At 39.4% G+C, this 22,484-nt stretch overlaps 1 protein-coding gene across 2 annotated transcripts in view; it reads right to left on the bottom strand.

Moving 5' to 3' along the window:
• Nucleotides 1-1,913: 1,913 nt before the first annotated feature.
• The window catches only part of RBBP6 (RB binding protein 6, ubiquitin ligase), a 45,900-nt gene continuing 25,329 nt past the window's right edge, over nt 1,914-22,484 (bottom strand). For both annotated transcript variants that reach the window (XM_075011244.1, XM_075011245.1), the window contains 13 exons: nt 22,289-22,377; nt 22,078-22,174; nt 20,724-20,863; nt 18,216-18,388; nt 16,015-16,118; nt 15,042-15,346; nt 12,578-12,671; nt 12,419-12,494; nt 11,646-11,703; nt 10,096-10,461; nt 9,676-9,777; nt 5,581-7,329; nt 1,914-3,495 (listed from right to left, as the gene is read on the bottom strand). In XM_075011244.1, coding sequence (XP_074867345.1) covers nt 1,917-3,495; nt 5,581-7,329; nt 9,676-9,777; nt 10,096-10,461; nt 11,646-11,703; nt 12,419-12,494; nt 12,578-12,671; nt 15,042-15,346; nt 16,015-16,118; nt 18,216-18,388; nt 20,724-20,863; nt 22,078-22,174; nt 22,289-22,377 — 4,932 coding nt within the window. In that variant the 3' untranslated portion in view covers nt 1,914-1,916. The remainder of the gene's footprint in view (nt 3,496-5,580; nt 7,330-9,675; nt 9,778-10,095; nt 10,462-11,645; nt 11,704-12,418; nt 12,495-12,577; nt 12,672-15,041; nt 15,347-16,014; nt 16,119-18,215; nt 18,389-20,723; nt 20,864-22,077; nt 22,175-22,288; nt 22,378-22,484) is intronic.

Here is a 22,484-nt window from a genome sequence, read left to right as displayed (position 1 = left end):
TGGCGCTGCTACATGGGGGTCCTTTTCACTAAGTGAAATAAGGGGATTTCGAAAGGTGTGGGGTCCTTTCGAAAAAGGACCCCCATGCAGCCACGCCATGGCTGGAAGCATCCTAATGCTAACGAGGTGCTGAATATGCAATTCAGCGCCTCATTGGTAATCTTCGAAATATGGCTGAGTAGACAAAACCTTTTGCAGATGCAAATACCAATACACTTGCTGCTTACTGAACAATGAAATGGCTGCATCAGACAAATACTTCGAAAGAGGAACATGCAACAACTCTACTGTTCTAGTTCTTCAAAGAAAGCAAATGACTGGTTTCTCTCTGATATATGCTATTCCACTAAACAGCAGAAGATGCTTGAAGTACACTGTAAGAAAAATGCCTTACCATAAAAATGATAATTTGCTGCTGTGAAATTGGAGTCCAAAAGTCACCCCAATTTGCTATATTGTTTTAGACAAACACCTGAAAGCTCATCTTTAACCCAATGCTTCGTGCATGAAGGCCACCATATGATCTCTCCTGATTGTGGTGGAAGCAGTTTGATCATTCAAACAACATCGCTTTTGAAGAAAATAGTCTCTACAAGCAGGAAGCCCTGAAATGCTGCTTTTAATTTAAATAGTTTCAAACAAAACTCAGTTTAGGTCAAATTCCAGCACCACTGCAGTCAAGGGTTTGCGCCACCAGGTTCAACTGGTACCAGGATGGCTCTTAATTCAGAGTGAAAAATACTTCTCACCATGTTAACTTTCCAACTTTTGAACAACACTGCTGTCACTTTAATAAAAAGTATCACTATAGGTCTTCTTCAAATTACCATAATCACTATTTATACTTTTTCTGTATTTCCTCTCATCATTCAGAAACATTTATAAAAAGCTTGCCTTTCTAATTGGCTTCCTCCTTTTATCAAACTTATTCATTAACCCCAACATTCAATAGTATTGATAAGTCACTTCCATGGTGATACATGGTATGAAATAGCTCACTATAAAGCAAAAGCTTAAATTGTAAAGACATATCTTGGTGATCAGCAATGATACAAAAGGAAATACAGAATATAGGACAGGTTTTCTAAAATACATTTGTAAACATTTGCCAGAGCATGGCAATGGTTCTTTAACATAAATTGGAACAATGTAGACGTGACAGTTTTGTATTTATCACATTGTAAAAAGTTAGTACCAGCTACGTATAGTGGCTATTATTCAGGTAATATACCCTTTTAAATATAAAAACATCTAGTTGGCATAGCCTGGCACATAAAAAGCTTTTTTTTTTTTTTTTTTTTGCAGCATCACCCTTATTAACTTAGCTCAAAATTTCCCACAAGTTCTACTTTGTTTTTTAAAAGTTAAAACTGTTTTATTACGTTCAGTAAATTTCAGCCAACTAAAAGCTTTCATTTGTCATTTTTTTCTGCTACTGGTCTTACCCATACCCTGTTTATATTCTGCTACTATTGGAAATTCCATCACATTGAATAAAGTTTACAGAAAACTTTTTATTGTAATCAAAAAGTGACATAACAGGGCTGTAATGTATTCTGCAAATCATTCTGCTGGTATTTCAGAACCGATACCAGCTTTTTCTGCCAGGCAATTAAAAAAAATTCAAATGTGAAAATATTCACAGTACAGTAAACTCCACCCAAACTAATTAACGGTGGTTAAGAATAAGATGCCTCAGCAAAACCTTTCATGTTACATGGTCACAACTCACAATTCTGTACAAAATGTTCACTTTATAAAGCTCTGATGTAAAAATCAAATAATCAAGCAGCAATATTTTAAGTGCAGCACAGGGTCTTCCATGTCATTATTTACAAAGCTTGAATTTGTTTACATTATAACAAAATTTAATACAGATGACTTAGTAATTAAGTCAATTTTTCTTATCTGTCTTTTCATACAGTGACAGATTTCACTTTTTGGTCATCTTTTTCTTTTTCCTTTTCTTTCTCTTTGCTCTTCTTGGACTTTTTCTTCTTGTGTTTGTGTTTTTGGCCTTTCTCCAATTCAGGTTCACTTCCAGTGTGTTTCTTATGTTTCTTGTGTTTTTTATGCTTCTTGTGTTTCTTTTTATCTTTTTTCTTTTTCTTTTTCTTGCTGTCCTGACTCTCTGCTGAGCTTGCACTGCTGCTGTGGCTTCGAGTTTGACTTTCAGAAGGGCTTTGACTACGACTGCGGCTAACACTGGGACTACTTTGACTCTGATTCCTACTTACAGCAGGTTGGCCAACAGTTGCTTTAACTGCAGTCTCTTTAGATTTATCCACTGCCTTTTCTTTCAGTTCTTTAGTACTTCTTCCTACAGAGTCTTCATCTTTTGTCGACACGTTACTTTCACTATCGCTTTCATTGTAGTCTGGTACAAAGGCAGCCTCATCAGTTTCTCTAGTTAAGTCAGAAGAAAGTCGAGAGGAGTGGCTTAACTGAGGCTTAGGTTTGACGGTGCTCTTGTCACTTTGCCCAGTAGCATGTTCTCTCTCATTTTTTGCATCGGGTGACTCATGTTTGTGAGATGATTTACTGCCGCTTGTGTCTCGGTCTTTATTGCCCTTTGTTTCTGGTATGTGTTTCTCTCTCTCTTTACCTGAGCTTCGATCTAGAGATTTATGTTCATCTGATGAACGTTTGGAATCATGAGCCGTTTTGTGATCATACTGTCTTCTCTCTCTCTGAGGACTATATCCACTCCTTTTGGACTCCACAGTTCCTTTTTTGGACAATTCTGTACGCTCATCTCTTGGTTTACTCTTCTGGCCTGATGAAGAGTCTCTATTTCGAGAAGGGGAGTCTTTTCTCCTTGTTGATTCATTTTTTTCATCTCTGCGCTTGAAACTAGAATGATCCCGGCTGCTATCATGGTCGGATTTTTTGTCCCTGTTAGGAGTAAAATCTCTAGCAGATGATCCACGCCCAGTATCGTGTTTATCTGAAGATCTGCTGTCTTTGGAAGACTGAGAAAGGTTCTTCAGGTTTCCTTGTTCAGTCCCACGTTCTGAGTGGCCTTTTTCTGGTTGAACGCTGTTCTTCCTTCTCTCAGAAGTGTCCTTGTCTGACAAAGAATGATCCCGGTCTTTGGTTTTCCCTTTTTCATTTGAGACAGAATTTTTTGAACTTTTTGCTTCATGCTGGGAGCTTTCATAATTTGCTTCTTTTGCAGTTTTCTGTGTTTTCTCCAAAGGCTCATTTTCTTTTTCACTGTGTTTCACAGGGTTTGTGGGTTTAGCACTGACATTTTTTACAATGCTAGCAGGTTTTCCTACATTTGAAGGTGCTTGTGTAGATTTAATATCTTCCTCTTCAGACTCAAAATCATCTTTATCCCATTTTGATTGAGGAACCTGAATCATAATAATGACATCTTCAGCAGGGGCTGTTATATCATTATTATACTCTTCCATCGTCTTAATGACTGTTCGTTTTGTGTCTGGCTTTTCTTCAGACTTTCTCACAGGGCTGCCTCCAGTAGAGCTAGTGCTAACGCGGTGGGGGAAAAAAGAGGGGCGGGGGGTAAAAGATACACATTAATGGCAAAATCTAGTTATAACAGAATTAATTTTGTTAATCAAAGTGATGCATTCTATAGAGTGTTTTGTTTAATTTCACAATTTAAACTCTGCATCTTCAATATTACCTCCAAAAAAATTCATAGCATAAAAGTGTGCAAGAGAGGATGATCCCACAGGCTACGAATTATAAGAATAAATTAATGACTTCTCCCTGCTAATACATTTAATTAATGTAGTAGATCAGCAGATCAGGGGATCTCTTATCTGATAATTCCTGTGTCCTAGTTCTGCTAGTATCACTCATATAAAGTAGCTCCTTCATCTAGTCAACTAGAAGAGTCAGCAATCACTGACTCTCCAATTTTCATTTGTTCAACTGAGTCAAACCACCTTTGTGTTATGATTTTTTCTAGAATTTTTTTTCTAAATATTAAAAACAACTTGCAGTAATTTAAAAAATTCCCATGCCAATGTGTCTAATGTCTTGCTCTTAGCAGGTGCCATTTTTGGTGGAACAAAGGGTGGCCACATGTTCTTTCTTGCTCACTCAGTAAATGAGGTATAGAACACACAGGCTGCTTGTACACTTGCCCCCTCCTGTCGGAGTTGGCATGGTAATGAGGCAATTGGAGCAGGCTAATGAGGCACCAACATGCATATTCAGCGTCTCACTAACATAACAACAGCCGTGCAAATTTTGAAGTGCACACAGGGGCAACTTCAACATATGCGCCCCACTCTGACATTCCCTTACTCCCACAAAATTAGACCTGAGTAAGGGAATGTCAAAGTGGGGCGCTTCTTTAGAAACTGCCCCCGTCTACACTGTCAATCTGCAATTCAAAGTCTGCACTTTGAAATTCAGGTGGCTGCCATTTTGCTAATGAGGTGCTGAATATGCACGTTAGCACCTCATTAGCCTGCTTCGAATTGCCTTGTTACCATGCCACCTCTGATGAGAGGGGCCAGTGTAGAAGCAGCCACAGCCAGCTGGGCACTACTATTCAGGAGTAGTTGATGGGGTGCAGCTTCAGCATCCAATGATGCACCTCTGCATCCACTACTGGGTTCCACATAGAAAGGAACTTGGTTGAATTTGAGGACCTAGCTCAAAGCATCTGCTTGTTTTACACGACTGATTTTTAACACCTTAGATTGGTGTTTAAAGGCTTTTACTTCACTGCAGGCTGGGTTATGAATCTACCTGTCCCAGACGAAGGCCTGGTCCACATAAGGAAATTACGGTGTTCATTGCTCAGCAGTGTGAAAATTCACATCCCACGAGCAAGATGATTAACCTGACCAAACCCTGGGCGTAGAGTCCTGCTAAGTGAATAAGAAAATTCTCTTGCGGGCCTAGTCACCGCCTCTTGAAGGGATAGTCTTCACAGAAGCAATACAGCTGTACCCTGTAGCAGCATACCTAATTGTTCATGTGGACCCTGCTGATGTGCATCAACAGTTCATTAATGTCCCATTTCAAAGGGAATTAGATCAAAGTGCATTAACAAACTGTTAACTGGTCTCAGCAAGGTCAGCATCTAACCTGCTACATAATGCATTGTGACAGGGTGAGGCAAGGGGAGCAACTTACAAGAGAAAAAGCAGCTCGAAACAGCCCTGACAATCAGAGTGAGAGCACCTGGGGAAGAAGCTGCCCTAAATCAGTTATGGCCAACTGGTCCCACTTGAGGCTGCCTTAAAGGCAGAGGGGACTGGCTGCTCTGTCTGATCAAATTGGGGACTCTTACTGGCTGCCCACGGAACGCAGCGACCAAAGCCCGAACCCTGGCAAGGGCAACCAGGTCTCTTGGTGTGGGACTGTGGACAGAGCAGAGGATTGGGGCCCACGAGGTACATGGACCCTGTCACAGCATATTTTTGTAGACAAACCCATACTTTTACAATTGCTGTATAAACACTATCATTGCTTGATTGTCGTTAATATGCTCATTTTATTATCAATGTAGTTGTTCCTATCATTAGATAACTTACATTTTATTTTATGGAGAGCAGAAGAGTGAAAATAAGGGAAGAAGAAATCAGAAGGTACCTGGTGTAATCTACTAGAGTTGAACTGGATCCATCAGCTGCTGTTACTTTTCTTCTCATCTTTCCTTTCACTTTTTCTTGTTTAACTTTGCTACTGGGTGGCTCAGGTTTCTCAGCAGGTTCTTTTGTAGGAGGTACATTTTCTCCACTTACAATCTTTTTGCCTGTTTCTCGGTTTAATTTAATCTTTTTTGCTGGGGTGATCAGAGAAGCAGCTTTGTCTTTTTCAGGTGATCTCTCAGTTTTTTCACCATCAGGCTCAGTTTTTCCCTTTGGGGATGGTTTCACTTCAGCAACTTCTGCTTTAGAGGTTTTTAATGAAGTGGTTTCGTGTTCCTTTTCTACCTTTTCCTCTGCTTTTCTTTTTCTTTTTTCAGGTTTTGTATCAGGCGGTTTACTTTTTTCCATGGTTTTTTTTGACTTCTCTTCCTTGCTTGATGGCTTTTCTGGCTTGGATTCTTTCAGATGCTCTTTCTTTGCTTTTTCATCCTTGGCTGGTCTGGTTTCTGGATGCTCTTTTGTCACTTTTGGATTAACTTTCCGTGGTGTGCCAAGTGGCTTCTCATCCTTTTGAGATGACGTTGATTTAGCACTGTCTGTCTTTGGCAAATCCTCCTTCACTTTTTTCACTGGAGGCTCAGTTCGAGGAGACTTTTCACGATCAGCCTCTGCTTTTTCTTGGGGTGTCTTAGATGGTTTTACTAAGCTGTCTTTCTTGGTAGCAGCAGTCCCTTCTGTTTTCCGTTTTGTCTTGTCAACTTTCACTTTAGGTTTATCTTTCTCTTTTTTCTCCTTTTCAGATACTGGTTTAAAAGCAATAGAATCTGCTTCCATAGGCTCATCTCTGACAGGTGTAGCATCATCCCTACTTGGGAGCATGAACAATGAGTCAGTTTTAATTTCTTCCCCAGCACCAGGATCTCTGGGCTTTCGTGAGCCCTCCAGTAACTCAGCATTGGAAAAGCCTTCATGCTCTTCCCCTTTCCTTCGCTTTCGATGCTTTTTATGCCTGTTTCCTTTGCCATCTCCTGGGGGATTTTCAGCTTCTTTTTCCTTTGATTTAGCTGGATCTTTAATGTTGTGGCCTTCTCGCCCTGAAGGCTTTTCTGGATAATTGCTACCTACATTGCGACTTCTATGGCTTTGTCCACTAGCAAAATCCTCCCTACGACACCGAGCATAAGGAGAATTCTCTCGCCTGGATCCTAGTGGACCAAATCGATCTGGAGAGAAGTTCTCTCTATTCACTGGAGGCCTAGGCTGGGCTCCAGCAGCATAGCCCTTGTAATACTTTTCATACCATTCTCGATAGTTCCTTTCCCATTCTCTGTATCTTTCTTTTTCAAATGGATCTCTAAAGTCAACAGATCTCCCATAATATACTTTTAAGTCATATGGTGGAACTTCTCTGTATCGGTTAAAATATTCTCTCTCTCCTTCCCCTTGAGGTACAGCCCGCTTGGTGGGGGATTGGCCTCTGAAAACTGGAGATCTTGATCTTGAATGGTACCTTCTGTATGGTGGGGACCTTGATCGTGAACGATGATATCCATGGGACCTTGACCTAGAACGATAGTTACGACTCTTCCCCCTGCCTCTTCTTGGGTATGGAGGTGATCGTGAATACGAACGAGAGTGGGAGCGACTAAAGGATCGGGAGTAGGAACGGGAGCGGGATGAACCTGATCTTGACTTGGAGTAGGTATATGAACTTCTAGAATAAGATGAAGCACTATAGGGTGATTTAGACCTTAAAAACAAAAACACAAAATTTTAATGTAAAGAGTCCCTTCACTCTGTTTAAAAAAAAAAAGCCCCAAACATATAAACCCATCCTCCCAAAAATATTGTTCCTTTTTCTGTACTGTATTACCAAAACCACTGTAGGCAACCAATGCAGCCACAGTGGAACTCCAAATGTCTCATAAGTAATTTACTCTGTAAGAGCATGTCTTTGCAGGATATGCAAAAGTTGTTCCTTTGTTTCTGTGCAGGAAATCTGCAGGCCCAGGGAAGAGCTCCATCACTCATTTCCATCATACCACACGTTGTACCTCCCTGGTCTGACACATTCAGGACATGCACTCCTGCATGAAGGGATTTGCTGGACCAGGAGAGGTCAGGCATCTGGGCTACTTAGGGGATCTCCACTCCTGCTCCTGGGGGCGGGGAGAGAAGAAGGGAGGAGGAGGGGGAGGGGAATCTCCTCCTCCCCACCCACCTCCCCAGCCAGCTCCTTGATGAAGGGCTCCCTGCTTCTGTGGAGGTTGTAGTGGGGCTCCACACCCAAGCTAGGCTCCCTGGCCCAGCCCCCTGCTGCAGGGCTACCAGAGGGATCCCCTGCCCTGGCTGGGCTCCTCACTTTCAAAGGGCTGCTACCAGTGCTCCTTACCCCAACTGGGCTTCCCGGACATAGGTTGCGAGGCTCTTGAACCCAAGGCTCCTTGACCTCAGAGGACTCTGCACAGTGAGGCTCCCTAATCCTAACATCTCCCCAGGACAGTGCTGCCTGTGAGGCAACCTGCCCCGCCAGCGGGGCTCCATTCCAGCCCAGAGCCCCTTTCTGGTCCAAGCACTCACCAGTTCAACAACATTCGTGGTACTACTGGACCATGGATGTTGCTGGACAAGAGTTCCAACATTTACCATGCTCCTCACTGGATTTCATATGGTGTTTAGTGGCCTCTACTGGCCTACATAAGTGCAGACAAAGATTTCACTACTCTGCAAATCAGCCTCTACAGGTTTTTTTGTTAGAACAGGATGATAAAAAAGCAAATCTTAATGATTAAAGTGCAGAACTAAGCATTAGAAGACCATGAATTAACTTGAAGACAGAAAGCTAATCTTAATGAAATTCCAGCTTAGTCAATTTACCTTTACTGCTTATTCAGTAATTTGAACAGTGCACACAATATTCCTAAGATGACATAAGGTTTTTATTTAACTAATTCTTTCAGCTAGCCCTCCTCACTGGAGATAAGTACAACTGATAAAACCTCAGAACAGTGAGCTTGTTTCAAGCGAAATCACATTTAAAAGCTTTTAGCTTTGAACTTGTGACTTTTGGTAATAATATAAATTATTCACTGTTACTGCCAATACTGTGATTTGTATGGTGTTATTACTGAAGAATTACACAGTCCAACATTGCACAACAGAACCCAATAGCAGAGATATCTCTAGAGTGCAGGCTACTGTCAACAGAGCATGTATCCAGACTGCAGATCTCTTGGAAGAGATCTGCTGGTTAGGAGTGTTCTGTTGACATCCCTGTAAACCCTGTTCCACAAGGAAGAAGGGATGTCCTGACAGAGGGTTTTTTCCAACATTTGGCCTCCTGTGGATTGGCCAAATGTCAGAAAAGCCTCTCCCAACAAAACTGATGGCAAAAGATATGCAAAGGCGTTGCTCAATTTGCACATCTTCTGCCAATAGTTTTTGTCCATCTAGACACAGCCATAGGGTGAAAAGCTTTTCAGGACTTTCAGGATCCTGAGGATTTTTCCTAGATATTTTTTTTTTTTTTTTAAAAAAAGATACCTAATAGCATTCATTAGTGATGTAGCCCTTCAACCGTAAACTTAAATGTTTTCAAAAAAATTGAATATAACCATCAATGCATGCTTTTCTCCCCACTCGGAATAAAGTAAAGTGATCTTAATGCTAGTGAAAAGCACAGATACGGAGTCCTGAAAGTTAAGCTCTTCCAAAGTATCATAAACTAATTGACACACTGGCAGAAACAGTGGAGTCTTTTCACTCATTGGTAAGAAAAACGTATAGAAATGCTTAGAGCTTTCAGTAAGCACATATATTCTGTTAGCTTTTGATAAGATGTTCCACAAAAAGTGTCATCACAAGCATATGACTCTAGCTCACATAAATTGGACTAAGTCCTAATTCCAGATGGGTCAAATTGCTGCAAGAGTGTAACATTTTCCATTCAATTACAATCTGGCCTAAATTTGAGCTAATGATCTAACCACGAAACCTGTATCATAATGATAATCACTCTATAGACATGGAAGATAGAGAGGAATGCTTTAATCCTGCTAGATTATCTGACTCTCCTTTACAGACATGTAAAAATTACCTGGAAAATGAGCGTCTACGTTCCTTCTGAATCTTCTTATATTCCATCAGTTCCTTAGCAAAATCATTTGTAAACTCATCAAGTTTGGACTTTTTCTTTTCTCTGTTAAAATAAAATTATAAATGATAGCTTGAACATAAAGAAAACATTGATGTTTGCATGAAAACTTAATATTTTACTATTATCTTATTTTTATGAAAAACACAAATTACCTATATAAGCTTCACTGCATACTTTAGAATTACAGTTGTCTCAGTTTTGTAGATTCACCACTTTGTTATGCAAAACACATTGGAAATATTTGCTTTATATGTCACTTTTGCTTATGGCAGATGCATTTTAGTGTAATTGCTGTCCAATATGCTACTGAAATAAAAATAATGAAAAATAATGCAACTTCATTCAGAGCCAAATACTTACTCCTCTTTAAGTCTCCGCTGCTCTCTGTAAAACTCCTCCCTAGATAAAGGAGGTGCTTGTGTCGTTGGGATGGTATTTGAATGAGCCGTTGGTACTCCTGATGGTACCCAAGGTGTTGATATGTTTGCAGGAGCTGGGGGGTATCCCGGTGGGGGGACATTGTACCCAGCAGGTGGAGGCTGACCAGGTGGAAACTGAGGAGGAAACTGTGGTGGAGGTACCCCCGTTGGAAGAGGAAGTGCATGGGGAGGTGGAGGAAACAGGGGAGGTGGAGGCACAGTCACAAAGACAGGTGTTGATGCTGGTAATGTTGGGGCCTGAGTCCTTTGTGTACGTTCACTATGCGGGCGTCCTCGATTTGAACTTCTAAAGAAACCCAAAAAAATGTATCACTGTTTGTTATACTCTGCCCCTATTTTAAAAGAGGAAAGCGAATGAAGCTGGTGTCCCTCTGTGGGCATCTCCTGTCCTTGTCCTCAATTTAAGTCTCTTCAACGCCACTCTATTTGTCTGCTCATTTCCTCCTATAATCCTCTTGCTCCTGACTCTCCCACTCCAGAGTCCCTCCTGCCAACTGCTCCCTCAGTCTTCTGTCCTTACTCTCTGCTTTGCAATTTTGGACAGATGCTCTCTAAGCTTACAACAGTCTCCCAACTTCACATGTACCAAAGGCCCACTGCTCCTCTGCCACTCTTTGACATATTTTATTCTTTGCACTTTGAGCACTTCTCATCTTCAACACACTGTACAACCAACCAACCAACCATTCTCTTCAACACCTTTATTCCTTCTTAGAAGCTTCCTATGTTGTGGATCTCAATGAGGCATCTGCACTTTCCTGTGTCTGGACCACTGACCTGTTTATTGATTTTGAGAGTTTAATATTATTTGTGGCAAGGACTTTTTTTTTTTTTTTAAAGGAAGTGTTTTGTAAAATGCTATTTATGTTTACAGTACAACAGTAATTCATATATGAACACATATTCCAGAAAGTAGTATCAGCTGGATGACGATATACAAGACTGAAAGGAATCATCTTCCCCATTTGAAAGCAGCAAATCAAAACAGAACCAAAATTGCTGTAGGGTTTTCATTTATGTAATTTAGTCACCTTAACCAATGCAAAATTATTTAATAAATAGAATATGTAATTCTGAATATGATTTCTAATGGTTACAAATGACAAAGCCAATTCCTTCTGCCCTATTCTGAAAACTGTCTAGTGGGCAGTTTTCCACATGATATTTTTAAAACTGTACTTGAAATTATGAAGTCATTTTAATGATTTATTCTTTGAAAGTGGACATTCTTTTCAGGATCTCCTAGATTAGACTGGTATTTTCCTTTAGGTAATCCTAAAGGAATCTACAGTCCCTATTTGTTAATTGTGATTACAATTTAGAGTAGATTCACCACTCCTGTCTACATATACGTAGATAAAAGGTGGTTTACAATAAAATGTATTCAATAATCAAGTCAGTTAAATTTAACAAAACTAGAAAGCGCTTAAAAACAACACAAAGTGAAATATTTTTTGTAAATATACTTACAGTTCCCAACCTGGCCTGTTGCCTGCAGAACGAACCGTATTGGTTCTTATTGGCTGACCTATTTGGGGAACAAATGTTTCTCTGTTCAGTTTTTCTGAAGATCTATTTCTATATCACAAGCTAAATATGAGTCAACAGAGTGATGCTGTTGCAAAAAAAGCAAACATGATTCTGGGATGCATTAACAGGTGTGTTGTGAACAAGACACAAGAAGTCATTTTTCCACTCTACTCTGCACTGGTTACGCCTCAGCTGGAGTAGTGTGTCCAGTTCTGGGCACCACAGTTCAAGAAAGACATGGAAAATTAGAGAGTCCAGAAACGAGCAACAAGAATGATTAAAGGTCTAGATAATGTGACCTATGAAGAAAGGCTGAAAGAATTGGGCTTGTTTAGTTTGGAAAAGAGAAGATTGAGGGAGGACACGATAGCGGTTTTCAGGTATCTAAAAGGGTGTCATAAGGAGGAGGGAGAAAACTTGTTCTTTTTGGCCTCTGAGGATAGAACAAGAGGCAATGGACTTAAACTGCAGCAAGGGAGGTTTAGGTTGGACATCAGGAAAAAGTTCCTAACTGTCAGGGTGGTCAAACAGTGGAATAAATTGCTAAGGGAGGCTGTGGAATCTCCATCGCTGGAGATATTTAAGAACAGGTTAGATAGATGTCTATCAGGGATGGTTTAGACAGTAGTTGGTCCTGCCATTAGGGCAGGCGGGGACTCGATAGTCTAGTATTCTATGATTTTATGAACAGGACTACAGTTGTGTTTACTCACCAGTAGTGGGTATTGAGTGTCCATGTGCAGTCAACTGGCCTTGTAATGTCTGCCTTAATACAGGAACCTGGTAACCCTTAGGGATCAAAAGGGAAAAATCAGAAGAGACTCCTTCTTAAAACACAAAATTCATTAAATATACACTCAGGTAAAATTTACCTTCTCTTCTACCACAGTGCCAATTGCTAGAGAAGTTTTAGAATGTTCGGAGGCAGTCACAACAGCAGCAGGAGGTATAACACTGTCAACATCACTAGGAAAAAAACCCAGAAAATATTTGTGATGAATTCAAACATGGTACTTTAAATTAATGAAAGAAATTACAGAGTTAATTAAGAAAAAGCGGCATAAATTTTAATTATTGAAAAGAAAATATGACCAAAACAGATTTAGTATTGTAAAATAGGTAAAGTACTTGTTTACTTAAGGAGGGGGCCAGAAGGGAATACACAGATGAGTTCTCCAGAGTAGCCTCTGTATTTTCACATGCAAGTTTTAGAATGTGTACATTTAGACATACCTACAAATCTCAGTTCCAGTGTGTGTAAAATTTAATGCATACATACCTTAAAATAGAAGTTTAGTGGCTGGGATGAGAATTTTGAAATATGGCTACCATGTGTTTAATAATATAGGTATACTATTCTGCATTTGTACTGTATTCTAGCAATTGCATTTTGCTGTGATACTCTTAGTACCATTCCTATAGCTGAAGATCAGCTATGAAAGCTCAAAAGCTTGTTTCTCTTACCAACAGAAGATGGTACAGTAAAAAAAATATTACCTCACCCACCCTGCACCTGTAGGAGGCAGAATGAGATAACCACAGAGCTAAAGATGTAAGTGAGCCTTCAGCTACAGTTTATTATTTTTTAAGTAAATTTTAATGTAATTTCATGGGAAGTACTCTTGGATCTTAAATGTACACTGTGAATTTCCATAGCTTCTAAGTAATGCTTTGACTCACTATGATTTAAGCCTACATATGACACTGGTGCTCTGATTATGTATTTCATTGCACTAGGTCAGAACCTGTACGATATAGACGACAGCACTTGTGCAGAAGGGGTGATATCAATGTAAATTGTATCTCCTGATGTATTTTGTAGTTTAAGAGAATGCAATGTCTCCCCTCAGCAGTAAGGAATACAAACCTAACAGAAATCAAGAATGCTTTCCAATTGGAAGAAACTGATGTATCAAGTAGTAAAATGATAACTTGAGCAGCTACTATTCTCTGCTAAATTTCAAGAGCCTAAATTTCAGAAAAGTCACTGGGAGAAGAGCTGCCATAAGAAGGTAATCCTACACTGGGAGAGATTTAGGAATGATCCACTAGTCACCAAGACAAGTGCATCTGGGAAACTGGCTGCTCTTACATGATGCATACCACCAACATATCACAAAACTGAGTCTTCATTTAAAAGAATAGCGAACGTCTTCATACGAGCAGAGTAATGGAACTAATTCATCCACAAAGAAGCAGATACACATGACTGAAATAAGACTTGGTGTGCTCTACCTCAAACAGAAAAGTCTACATTAGTATTTCTCAATTTCATTTGGCCACGGAACCCTTTTAAAACTTGAAATAATTTTACGGAACCCTATTCCCAGGCTCTATCCCCCTCAGCTCCCAAACTCGCCCCCCATTTCCAGGCTTTACCTGTTTCAGCCCCCAAATCCACCTGCCTACCTCCAAGCTTTACCCCCACATCCCGCAAACCTACCCCCACCACCCCCATCTCCAGGATTAAATAGACCTCAGCCACAAAATGGCCCCTAGGCCTAACCCATCAGTGGCACTGGCTGGGGCACCTACACCAGGTGGCCCTGTACACCCAGAGGGAGGAAGGCTGCGGCGGAGGTGTTCCACCGGCAGGGATGTGGCTGCTCGGGTAGTGAGTGGCTCTCTGCAGCTCCCTGCCACAGCTGAAAAAAATGGAACTAAATTCAGTTGGTTTGATGGACAGAGGCCTTCTGCCGGCCCTTAAAAATCAATAAAATTTAGTTCTACTGGTTCAGTGGCAGCAGGGCAGGGAGCCACAGAGGAGTCAGCTATTGTATTGGAATGTTCTTGTGGAACCCTTATTTTCACTTTGCAGAACCCTGGGATTCTGCAGAACACCATTTGAGAAACACTGGTCTACATAAACAAATACTTAAATATCTGCTCAATACTACATGGAGACACTAATAAAAGCTTTTAGATCTCATAAGACCATGAAATGTTCATACATTGGGTATACATAAGGTGTCAAAGACCACATCATTGATTTCAAGGAGTGTACAGGGAAAATGAAGTTTGTGAATTCCACAGTATCAGAGTACAAGGTAAGCAAAACAAGAGCTACACTTGGCACCTGAATTACTGTTTTCAGACCTGCTAATGCTAATGAAAGTGAAAAACAATAAGGTACATGAAAACCTCCAAGACTGTGCTTGGAATGGAAAGGGGAAGTTTGTCAGGTCAACCACCACCGAAGAACGTATAAGCCACGACCAGCATCACTAAATAATGTCTAATCAACTAGATGGAGATAAAATATTAGAAGTACATGGAAATGGAAAACCAGCATTAACATTTTATTTTCCAATTGTGTTAAACTACAAGGTTACTCACTGAAAACGTCCTTCTGGTTTTTCAGAATGAAGAGAGATGGACATTTTTGCAGCGATATCAGCAGCAGGTGCAGTTGCAGAAGACTGATTTACTGGCAAAGTAGCTGTCACAGATGCTTGAGCAGGAGTCAGTGACGTTGTTACAGAAGGTGCAGAAGTGATTGGAATCATTAGAGGATCCTGTTGTCTGGAAACTGGAGGCCTTACTGCAGGTTGCATGTTCCGCTGAACTGGTTGTCTTGGTGGTTGTATCTGCTTACGGAGCCTTTTTGTGTAGCCGGTTTCATTTTTGAAATTGTTTACCGCCTACAGGTAGGAAAGAAAAATATCATTGTTACATAATAATTTCTATGTACATTCCTCATGGTCCCTGTAAAAAACTTCCCTCACTAAGCCCTTAAGACTGCTCAGATGTATTTCCTTACTAAACACTGAAGTAAAGAATTTAGGTAAATTCCATTTATCACATTATCTTGGATTTCTTATAGAACAAATAAGCAGGTAACAGTCAACGTTCATGTTTGAACGATTATCTCTAGTTTTCACAGCCAACAACTTTACATTCACTCCCCATGGAGCTATTGTATGATGCATAAACAACTCTGCACCAGTTTGCACTTGCTTCATCTTTTCAAGCTTTCCTTTGCAACAGTGAAAACTGGAAGCACAAATTTCTTTTTGTGTAAACCAACATTAGAACATCCTCCTGACAACATATATTCAAAAATGAAAATATCTGTCAGTGTTTGCTAAAATATGGAGGAGCCCATTTTCTAACCTCTTATTTCAGGAATTTGCTATCTGCATTTTAAAGAGATAATTTCAAAACAAGCAATTAACAAGATCTCAAAAATACAAATCCTATTCAGCCTTAATTATGGTGATGGCGCCATGAAGTACAATACTGTTCCCTCTCAACTACTTACAAGAGGGATGAGGCTTTCTTATGTGTATTATATGTAAAGTGAAATTACCTGGCGTAAGAATTTGTTGGCAATCAAAGCATCAGGTGAAACATCAGTCTGATGACAAGTTGGGCAGGTATGTTCCTCTGATTCCAGTAGCGATGTTCTGATACCTGTAAACAAAAAGAAGTACCTAAGCTAACATATTTGGGTCACACTTCACTCATATTCCTGTGCACAATTAACATTGGTTTCCATGGGAAACAAGTACTACTAGGTGGAAAACATTTAAACAGGTTCTTATGGAGAAGTTCTGGTATGTGGTAAAGATATCATACTTTAAATTAAATTTGGTCACCACACGTGCATAAGTTACTTTGAGTAACAGATAAAGAATCATAGAAGAGTAGGACTGGAAGGGACCTCAAGAGGCCATCGAGTCCAGCCCCCTGCCCTCATGGGAGGACCAAGCACTTTTAGACCATCCCTGAAAGCCATCTATCTAACCTCTTCTTAAATATCTCCAGTGATGGAGATTCTACCACCTCCCTTGGCAATTCGTTCCAGTGTTTGATCACCCTGACAGTTAGGAACTTTTTCCTAATGTCCAACCTGAACCTCCCCTGCTGCAATTTAAGTCCATTGCCTCTTGTTCTATCCTCAGAGGCAAGGAAGAACAAGTTCCCTCCCTCTGCCTTATGACACCCTTTTAGATACCTGAAAACTGCTATCATGTCCCCCCCTCAATCTTCTCTTTTCCAAACTAAACAAGCCCAATTCTTTCAGCCTTTCTTCATAAGTCATGTTCTCTAGACCTTTGATCATTCTCATTGCTCTCCTCTCGAGTCTCTCCAATTTCTCCACATCCCTCCTGAACTGCGGTGCCCAGAACTGGACGCAATACTCCAGCAGAGGCCTAACCAGTGCAGAGTAGAGCGGGAGAATGACTTCTCGTGTCTTGTTCACAACACACCTGTTAATACATCCTGGAATCATGTTTGCTTTTTCTGCAACAGCATCACACTGTTGACTCATATTTAGCTTGTGGTCCACTATAACCCCTAGATCCCTTTCTGCTGTACTCATTCCTAGGCAGTCCTTTCCCTATGTGTGACACCGATTGTTCCTTCACAAGTGGAGCACTTCGCATTTGTCATTATTAAACTTCATCCTGTTTACCTCAGCCCGTTTCTCCAGTTTCTCCAGATCCTTTTGAATTATGACCCTATCCTCCAAAGAAGTTGCAACCCCTCCCAGCTTGGTATCATCTGCAAACTTAGTAAGTATACTTTCTCTGTCAATATCTAAATCTTTAATGAAGATATTGAACAGAACCAGTCCTAAAACAGACCCCTGCGGAACCCCACTAGTTATACTTTTCCAGCAGGATTGAAAACCATTAATAACTACTCTCTGGGTACGGTTATCCAGCCAGTTGTTCACCCACCTTATAGTAGCCCCATCTAAGTTGTATTTGTGTAGTTTATTGATAAGTATATTATATTATGACAAATTATTTTTCCTTTTTTTTTTCCCCCCGTAAAAATAAGGATTTAGAGAACAAAAAAAGGAACCATTTCCATGGCTTTTTGAAAATTCGAATTTTCAAAAAACTTGTTTTGATTTAAACATTGTGATTTGCAAATTTTAAGCAAAGTACAAGATAAAGTTAGCTTCACTGACTTGTCATAAAATAATTCATTTTCACTGAGAAGTGGAATGGGATACCAGAAGTAACCCAGCTTCTACATTAATGGGTAATTTTTATTTGTAAGAAAGCACTAGTACATTAGATTAAGATTACATTTTAAACTAACTGTCCATTTCAAAGAGGACTTCGAACAACAGCCTTTCTTTCCTCTTGTTTGAGCCTCTGGTGAATTGCCAATGTTGAATCTAGGATATCAACAACGTATATGACAAACCAATGATTATTACTATCTAATCAAATAGGAAACAAAGGACAAGGAGAGCCTGAGAAAGCATTTATTTAAACTAGATGTGTTCAACATCAGTGATTAAAAAATACTGGCTTTCATGTCTTATGTTTCTCCATTCTTATATAATTCCTCTAATCTGAGTTCCAGCCAAAATCATCTCCAGTATTCTTCCTTTACCCCAAGACAAAATGCAAGGAATTTCTAGTTAATAGATACCTGTGTTTCAGATTGAAGAGTAACATAGCAATTTTTGCTAATTCTGATTCCTGTTAATCTTACAAGATCATTTGGTAGGATGAATTAACTGTAATGTCAGACAATGGCACTTACATTCATCACAATAACTGTTTCCACAGCAGGGAATGACAACCGCATCATTCATTATATCTTTGCAGATTAGACATAACAATTCGTCTGGAATAGGATCCTCCTCTTCGGAGGAAGAGGATGGTTCCTCTGGAAGGAAAGGGGGCTTTTCCTTCTTCCCTATAGCATAAGCCTCCCTGAAAAAAATAATTTAAGACTATCTATTTAAAGAAGAGGAATTAAATTTTCAGATTTTATTAGAGAGAAATAATACATTAAGAAAACACTTGCTGAACAGAATTCAACCATATACTTAGTATTATGTAACTATTACATAGCAGTAATTTAATTTTTAAAAACAGGCAAGTAATTATTTACTGCACAATTAGCATAGATCAAACATGATACTGTTTCTACATAGGGAAAAATGAATTCAATCATTTGTATCTAAAGTTCCTGCATATTTCACAAGGTACTACTCATCTGTATAAGTATTTTTTGGATTACGTAAAATAGCACACACATTAACTATTTTCTACTGAGTTTTATGGGCAATAAAACAAACAGGGTGAACTCAGGTTCCTGAGTTTCCAGTGCCTTTACTGCAAGACCAATCGCTTCTCTCTCACAAAAAACTATTTTTTTTAGAAACAAATCATGGTGATTTATCCTTTCACTCCTAGCCTGTGATACGCACCTCCTCCTCACCAGAGGTTGAAAAGAAGAATCTTACACTTTCCCCTCACTGTTGGCCATGGATTTCCACTAGACTTGAGTTTGCAGCAGGTTTTGAACAAAGGAGGTTAGGATTTCAACATAGGAAGAGCTACAGCATCACCTAGGCTCTATAGAGGCCCACAGGCATTTATTAGTTCTTGCTATTACTATATTTGGTACATCCTAATCAGTTTACCTAAAAACACTAAAGACCCTCTGATATTAAAGACCTCTGATGTCTTAACTGAAACTGGAAGCTGTTTACTGTTTTGCAAGAAACTTATGAAACAGATACAGTGTAAGATAAATATCATTTTTAAAAAAGTACTTAACTATAGCTGCAAGTATTTCAAATTTCATCAGCAGTTCTATAGCAGAGATAGACACCTACCATTTTAAACAATTTATTTGTTTTTGTTTTAAATTGCAATGGGTATAAACACTTGGGCGTGTCTACACGGGCACAAATCTTTGAAATAGCCATGCTAATGACCATTATGAAGATTACTAATGAGGCACTGAATTGAATATTCAGCACCTCATTAGCATTAGGACGCTTCCGGCCGCGGCGCTTTGAAGGTGCTGTTTTCAAAAGTGCATGGCTCCGTGCAGCTACACGGAAGTCCTTTTCGAAAGGACCTGCACTTTTCAAAATCCCCTTATCCTGATCACTGATTGGGATAAGGGGATTTTGAAAGGTGTGGGTCCTTTCAAAACGGACCCCCTGTGTAGCTGCGCCAAGCCGTGCGCTTTCAAAAACAGCACTTTCAAAGCACCGCGGCCGGAAGCGTCCTAATGCTAATGAGGCGCTGAATAGTCAATTCAGCGCCTCATTAGTGACTATTCAGCGCCTCATTAGTAATCTTCAAAATATGGCTATTTCAAAGATATGCACCCATGTAGACATAGCCTTATTGAAAAAGCATTAAGATTTATCTATGGTTCAAATGATGTAAGGCAGGTTCAGACAACTACCAAGATTCATTCCATCTGAATAAGATTACAAAGGCAGGCAAATGCACCATTTTAGAGAGGAAAAACAAAACAAAACAAACAAACCTGAGGTAGAGAGTTTAGGTGACTAGTGGAATTCACTCCAAGTCCAGGGCACAGAACCTAACAATTCCAATCCCCTGATCTAGCCAGCAGACAATGCAGCCATCCCAGTGATGGCAAGTTTAATAAAGTACTCTTATTAAAAATACTTTCCAGTCATTCAAAGAGCAACTATTCATTTTCAATACTTTATTACTTAGAAGGATTTGTAAGCTAGTTTTCTAGCCAGCAATGGAAATGGACAAGATCAGATGACATTGCTGTGCACGTCCCAATATGTTTTAGGCTTTTGCTACATTTATGCAGTCAAATATTCAGTGCCAATTTTTATGTACTGTGTATGTTTTGAAACATATGAAAATATTCCCTCAGCATGCTTCAGTCAAGGCTTTCCAAATTTATTTTACTGCCCAAGTGGATGACCTGCAACTACAAGATGAACATAATTGGAGGGGAAGAAGAGGTGCCTGGACAGAGCATACATCTGCATAAAAGTATATACATGAATGGAACAAGTTAACACACATTCTGACCTGCAACAGGGGTACCAGTATTTTCCCAGATAGAGCCAGGATGACAGTCTGCCATGATTGCACCCTATTAGCATTATAAAGAACAGTCTGCAGCCATTCTGACACAGAGCTACAGACCTTGGATATTACACATGGAAACCTCCATCGCCCTGTTTTGATTTAAGAACTTGCATACACAGTCTCTGTTGGTTATATGTTGGACACCTCTGAAGTACTAAATACTTACGCATCAATAGTTGGTATCGCATATTTTCCTGTGTTTGTAAGCATAGCACCCTTTGTATTGGGATCTTTCACTTCCATCATGAAACTCCTGGGAATTCCTGTGCTCTTTTTAATCCTGGGAACAGACTCAAAATTTTTGTCCTGTTAAGAAACAGAATCCAGATATATTTCAGCTTTAAATGAATCCTTTTAAAAGGACAGCTGAATTTGCAGTAAATGGGAGTAATAAAAAACTGTATTTGAATTATTTCTTTGCAAATGTGACTGCAAAATAAATGCATATAGTTTCCTAACACAATGCAAAGAATGAGGCAGGTGTTTTGAAGTCCATGGAACAACTCCTTTGTTTGAAGTCAAATAGTAGCACAAATATTTGCAGCATTAGGGCCTAAAGCAATACTCGCTCCATAATAGTGGCTGTAAAATATTTATGTTACAGAATAGATGTTACTTATATTTGAATCTACAGGAGAACAGTTGAAAGATGTAGCATCTTTACACTCACGTATAAAATTAAAATGATAAAAACATTCAAATTCATGAATTGGTTTATTTTTACAAAATCTATGTTGAAAATATAGAGAAGGTGACAAAAATCTCAGGTAAGTATGACGCATGCCACAATTTGCAATATGAAAGTACAAGGTGAAATGGGATGAGTTAAGGAGATGATTTGCAATGCTAACATACTGGAAAGAACAGGCTCTCTCTCTCTCTCTCTCTCACCACAATCTCTCTCCTTTTCTATACGGATAATTTAAAAAATATTTTAGAAGAAATGTCTTAAATTTTTCTTGATTTGATACCTCCCAACAGAGCTTTTAGAATCTATTATATTGACTCATTTTACTCCTCACACACAAATTAGTGTATCAGGAATATAGCTAAACCTTTGTTTCTTACTTCAAATGCTCAATTACTACTATTAAAAAAATCGATCAGATAGAAGGTAAAGACATTGCGAGAGTCTCCCCTCTCCCTCGTTTCTTGTAATTCATAGGAAAACAAGGCAGAAACATCCCATTCTGAGACTATCTATACACTACATTCCTAATATGGAAAAAAAGATATAAGTTCTGAATTTTTTAAATACATAAGCTAAATCCAGCCAGAAAGCTAAATCATTAAGAGAGCCCTCCCACTCTACCAGGGTGGATGTCTTCTCAACAAATAGCATACAATTAAACACAATCAGCTGCAATGCATAGGCACAAAAGGAGAGACTCCAGGCATAATTTCAACCTTTGTTATGATTATAGCTTTTACCTTGCCTGTGTATTTAAGTTAGATCACAACATTCAATAAACTCATACTACTAAACATGCAACAGCACAAATCCCATAGTAGTCTCTTACCCCATTTGTTGGGCAATTCTTTATGTAATGACCAGGTTTTCCACAACGAAAGCATGTATAGGATGGTGGAGGTGGACCCAAAGGTTTCTTCATGTAACTAAAAAATTTTAAAAAAGGTGTGTGTACTTTTTTTTGAGCAAAACCATGTAAGCAAGCTCTATAATTTGTCTATAATATAAAATCTGTTCCTTTGAAGATTATGAATACTTACTTGATTGGATCATATTCATGGCCAGACTGTGACATCATAGCTTTTATTTTATCTTCTTCGGAAGCATTGGCTTCAGCCAGATTGGCAGTCTGTTTAATAGGTAATTATTTGACACACACATTAGAAACACATTTAAGTCCACACAGCCAAAAACACCACTCATCCAATCCTGTAAAGAGCAGCATAAATCTAACTG

This window comes from Carettochelys insculpta, chromosome 16 (genome assembly GCF_033958435.1).
Source record: "Carettochelys insculpta isolate YL-2023 chromosome 16, ASM3395843v1, whole genome shotgun sequence".
Lineage (NCBI taxonomy): Eukaryota > Metazoa > Chordata > Testudines > Carettochelyidae > Carettochelys > Carettochelys insculpta.
The sequence above is the reverse complement of the archived record's forward strand: the minus strand, read 5'-3'. Positions and strand labels throughout refer to the sequence as shown.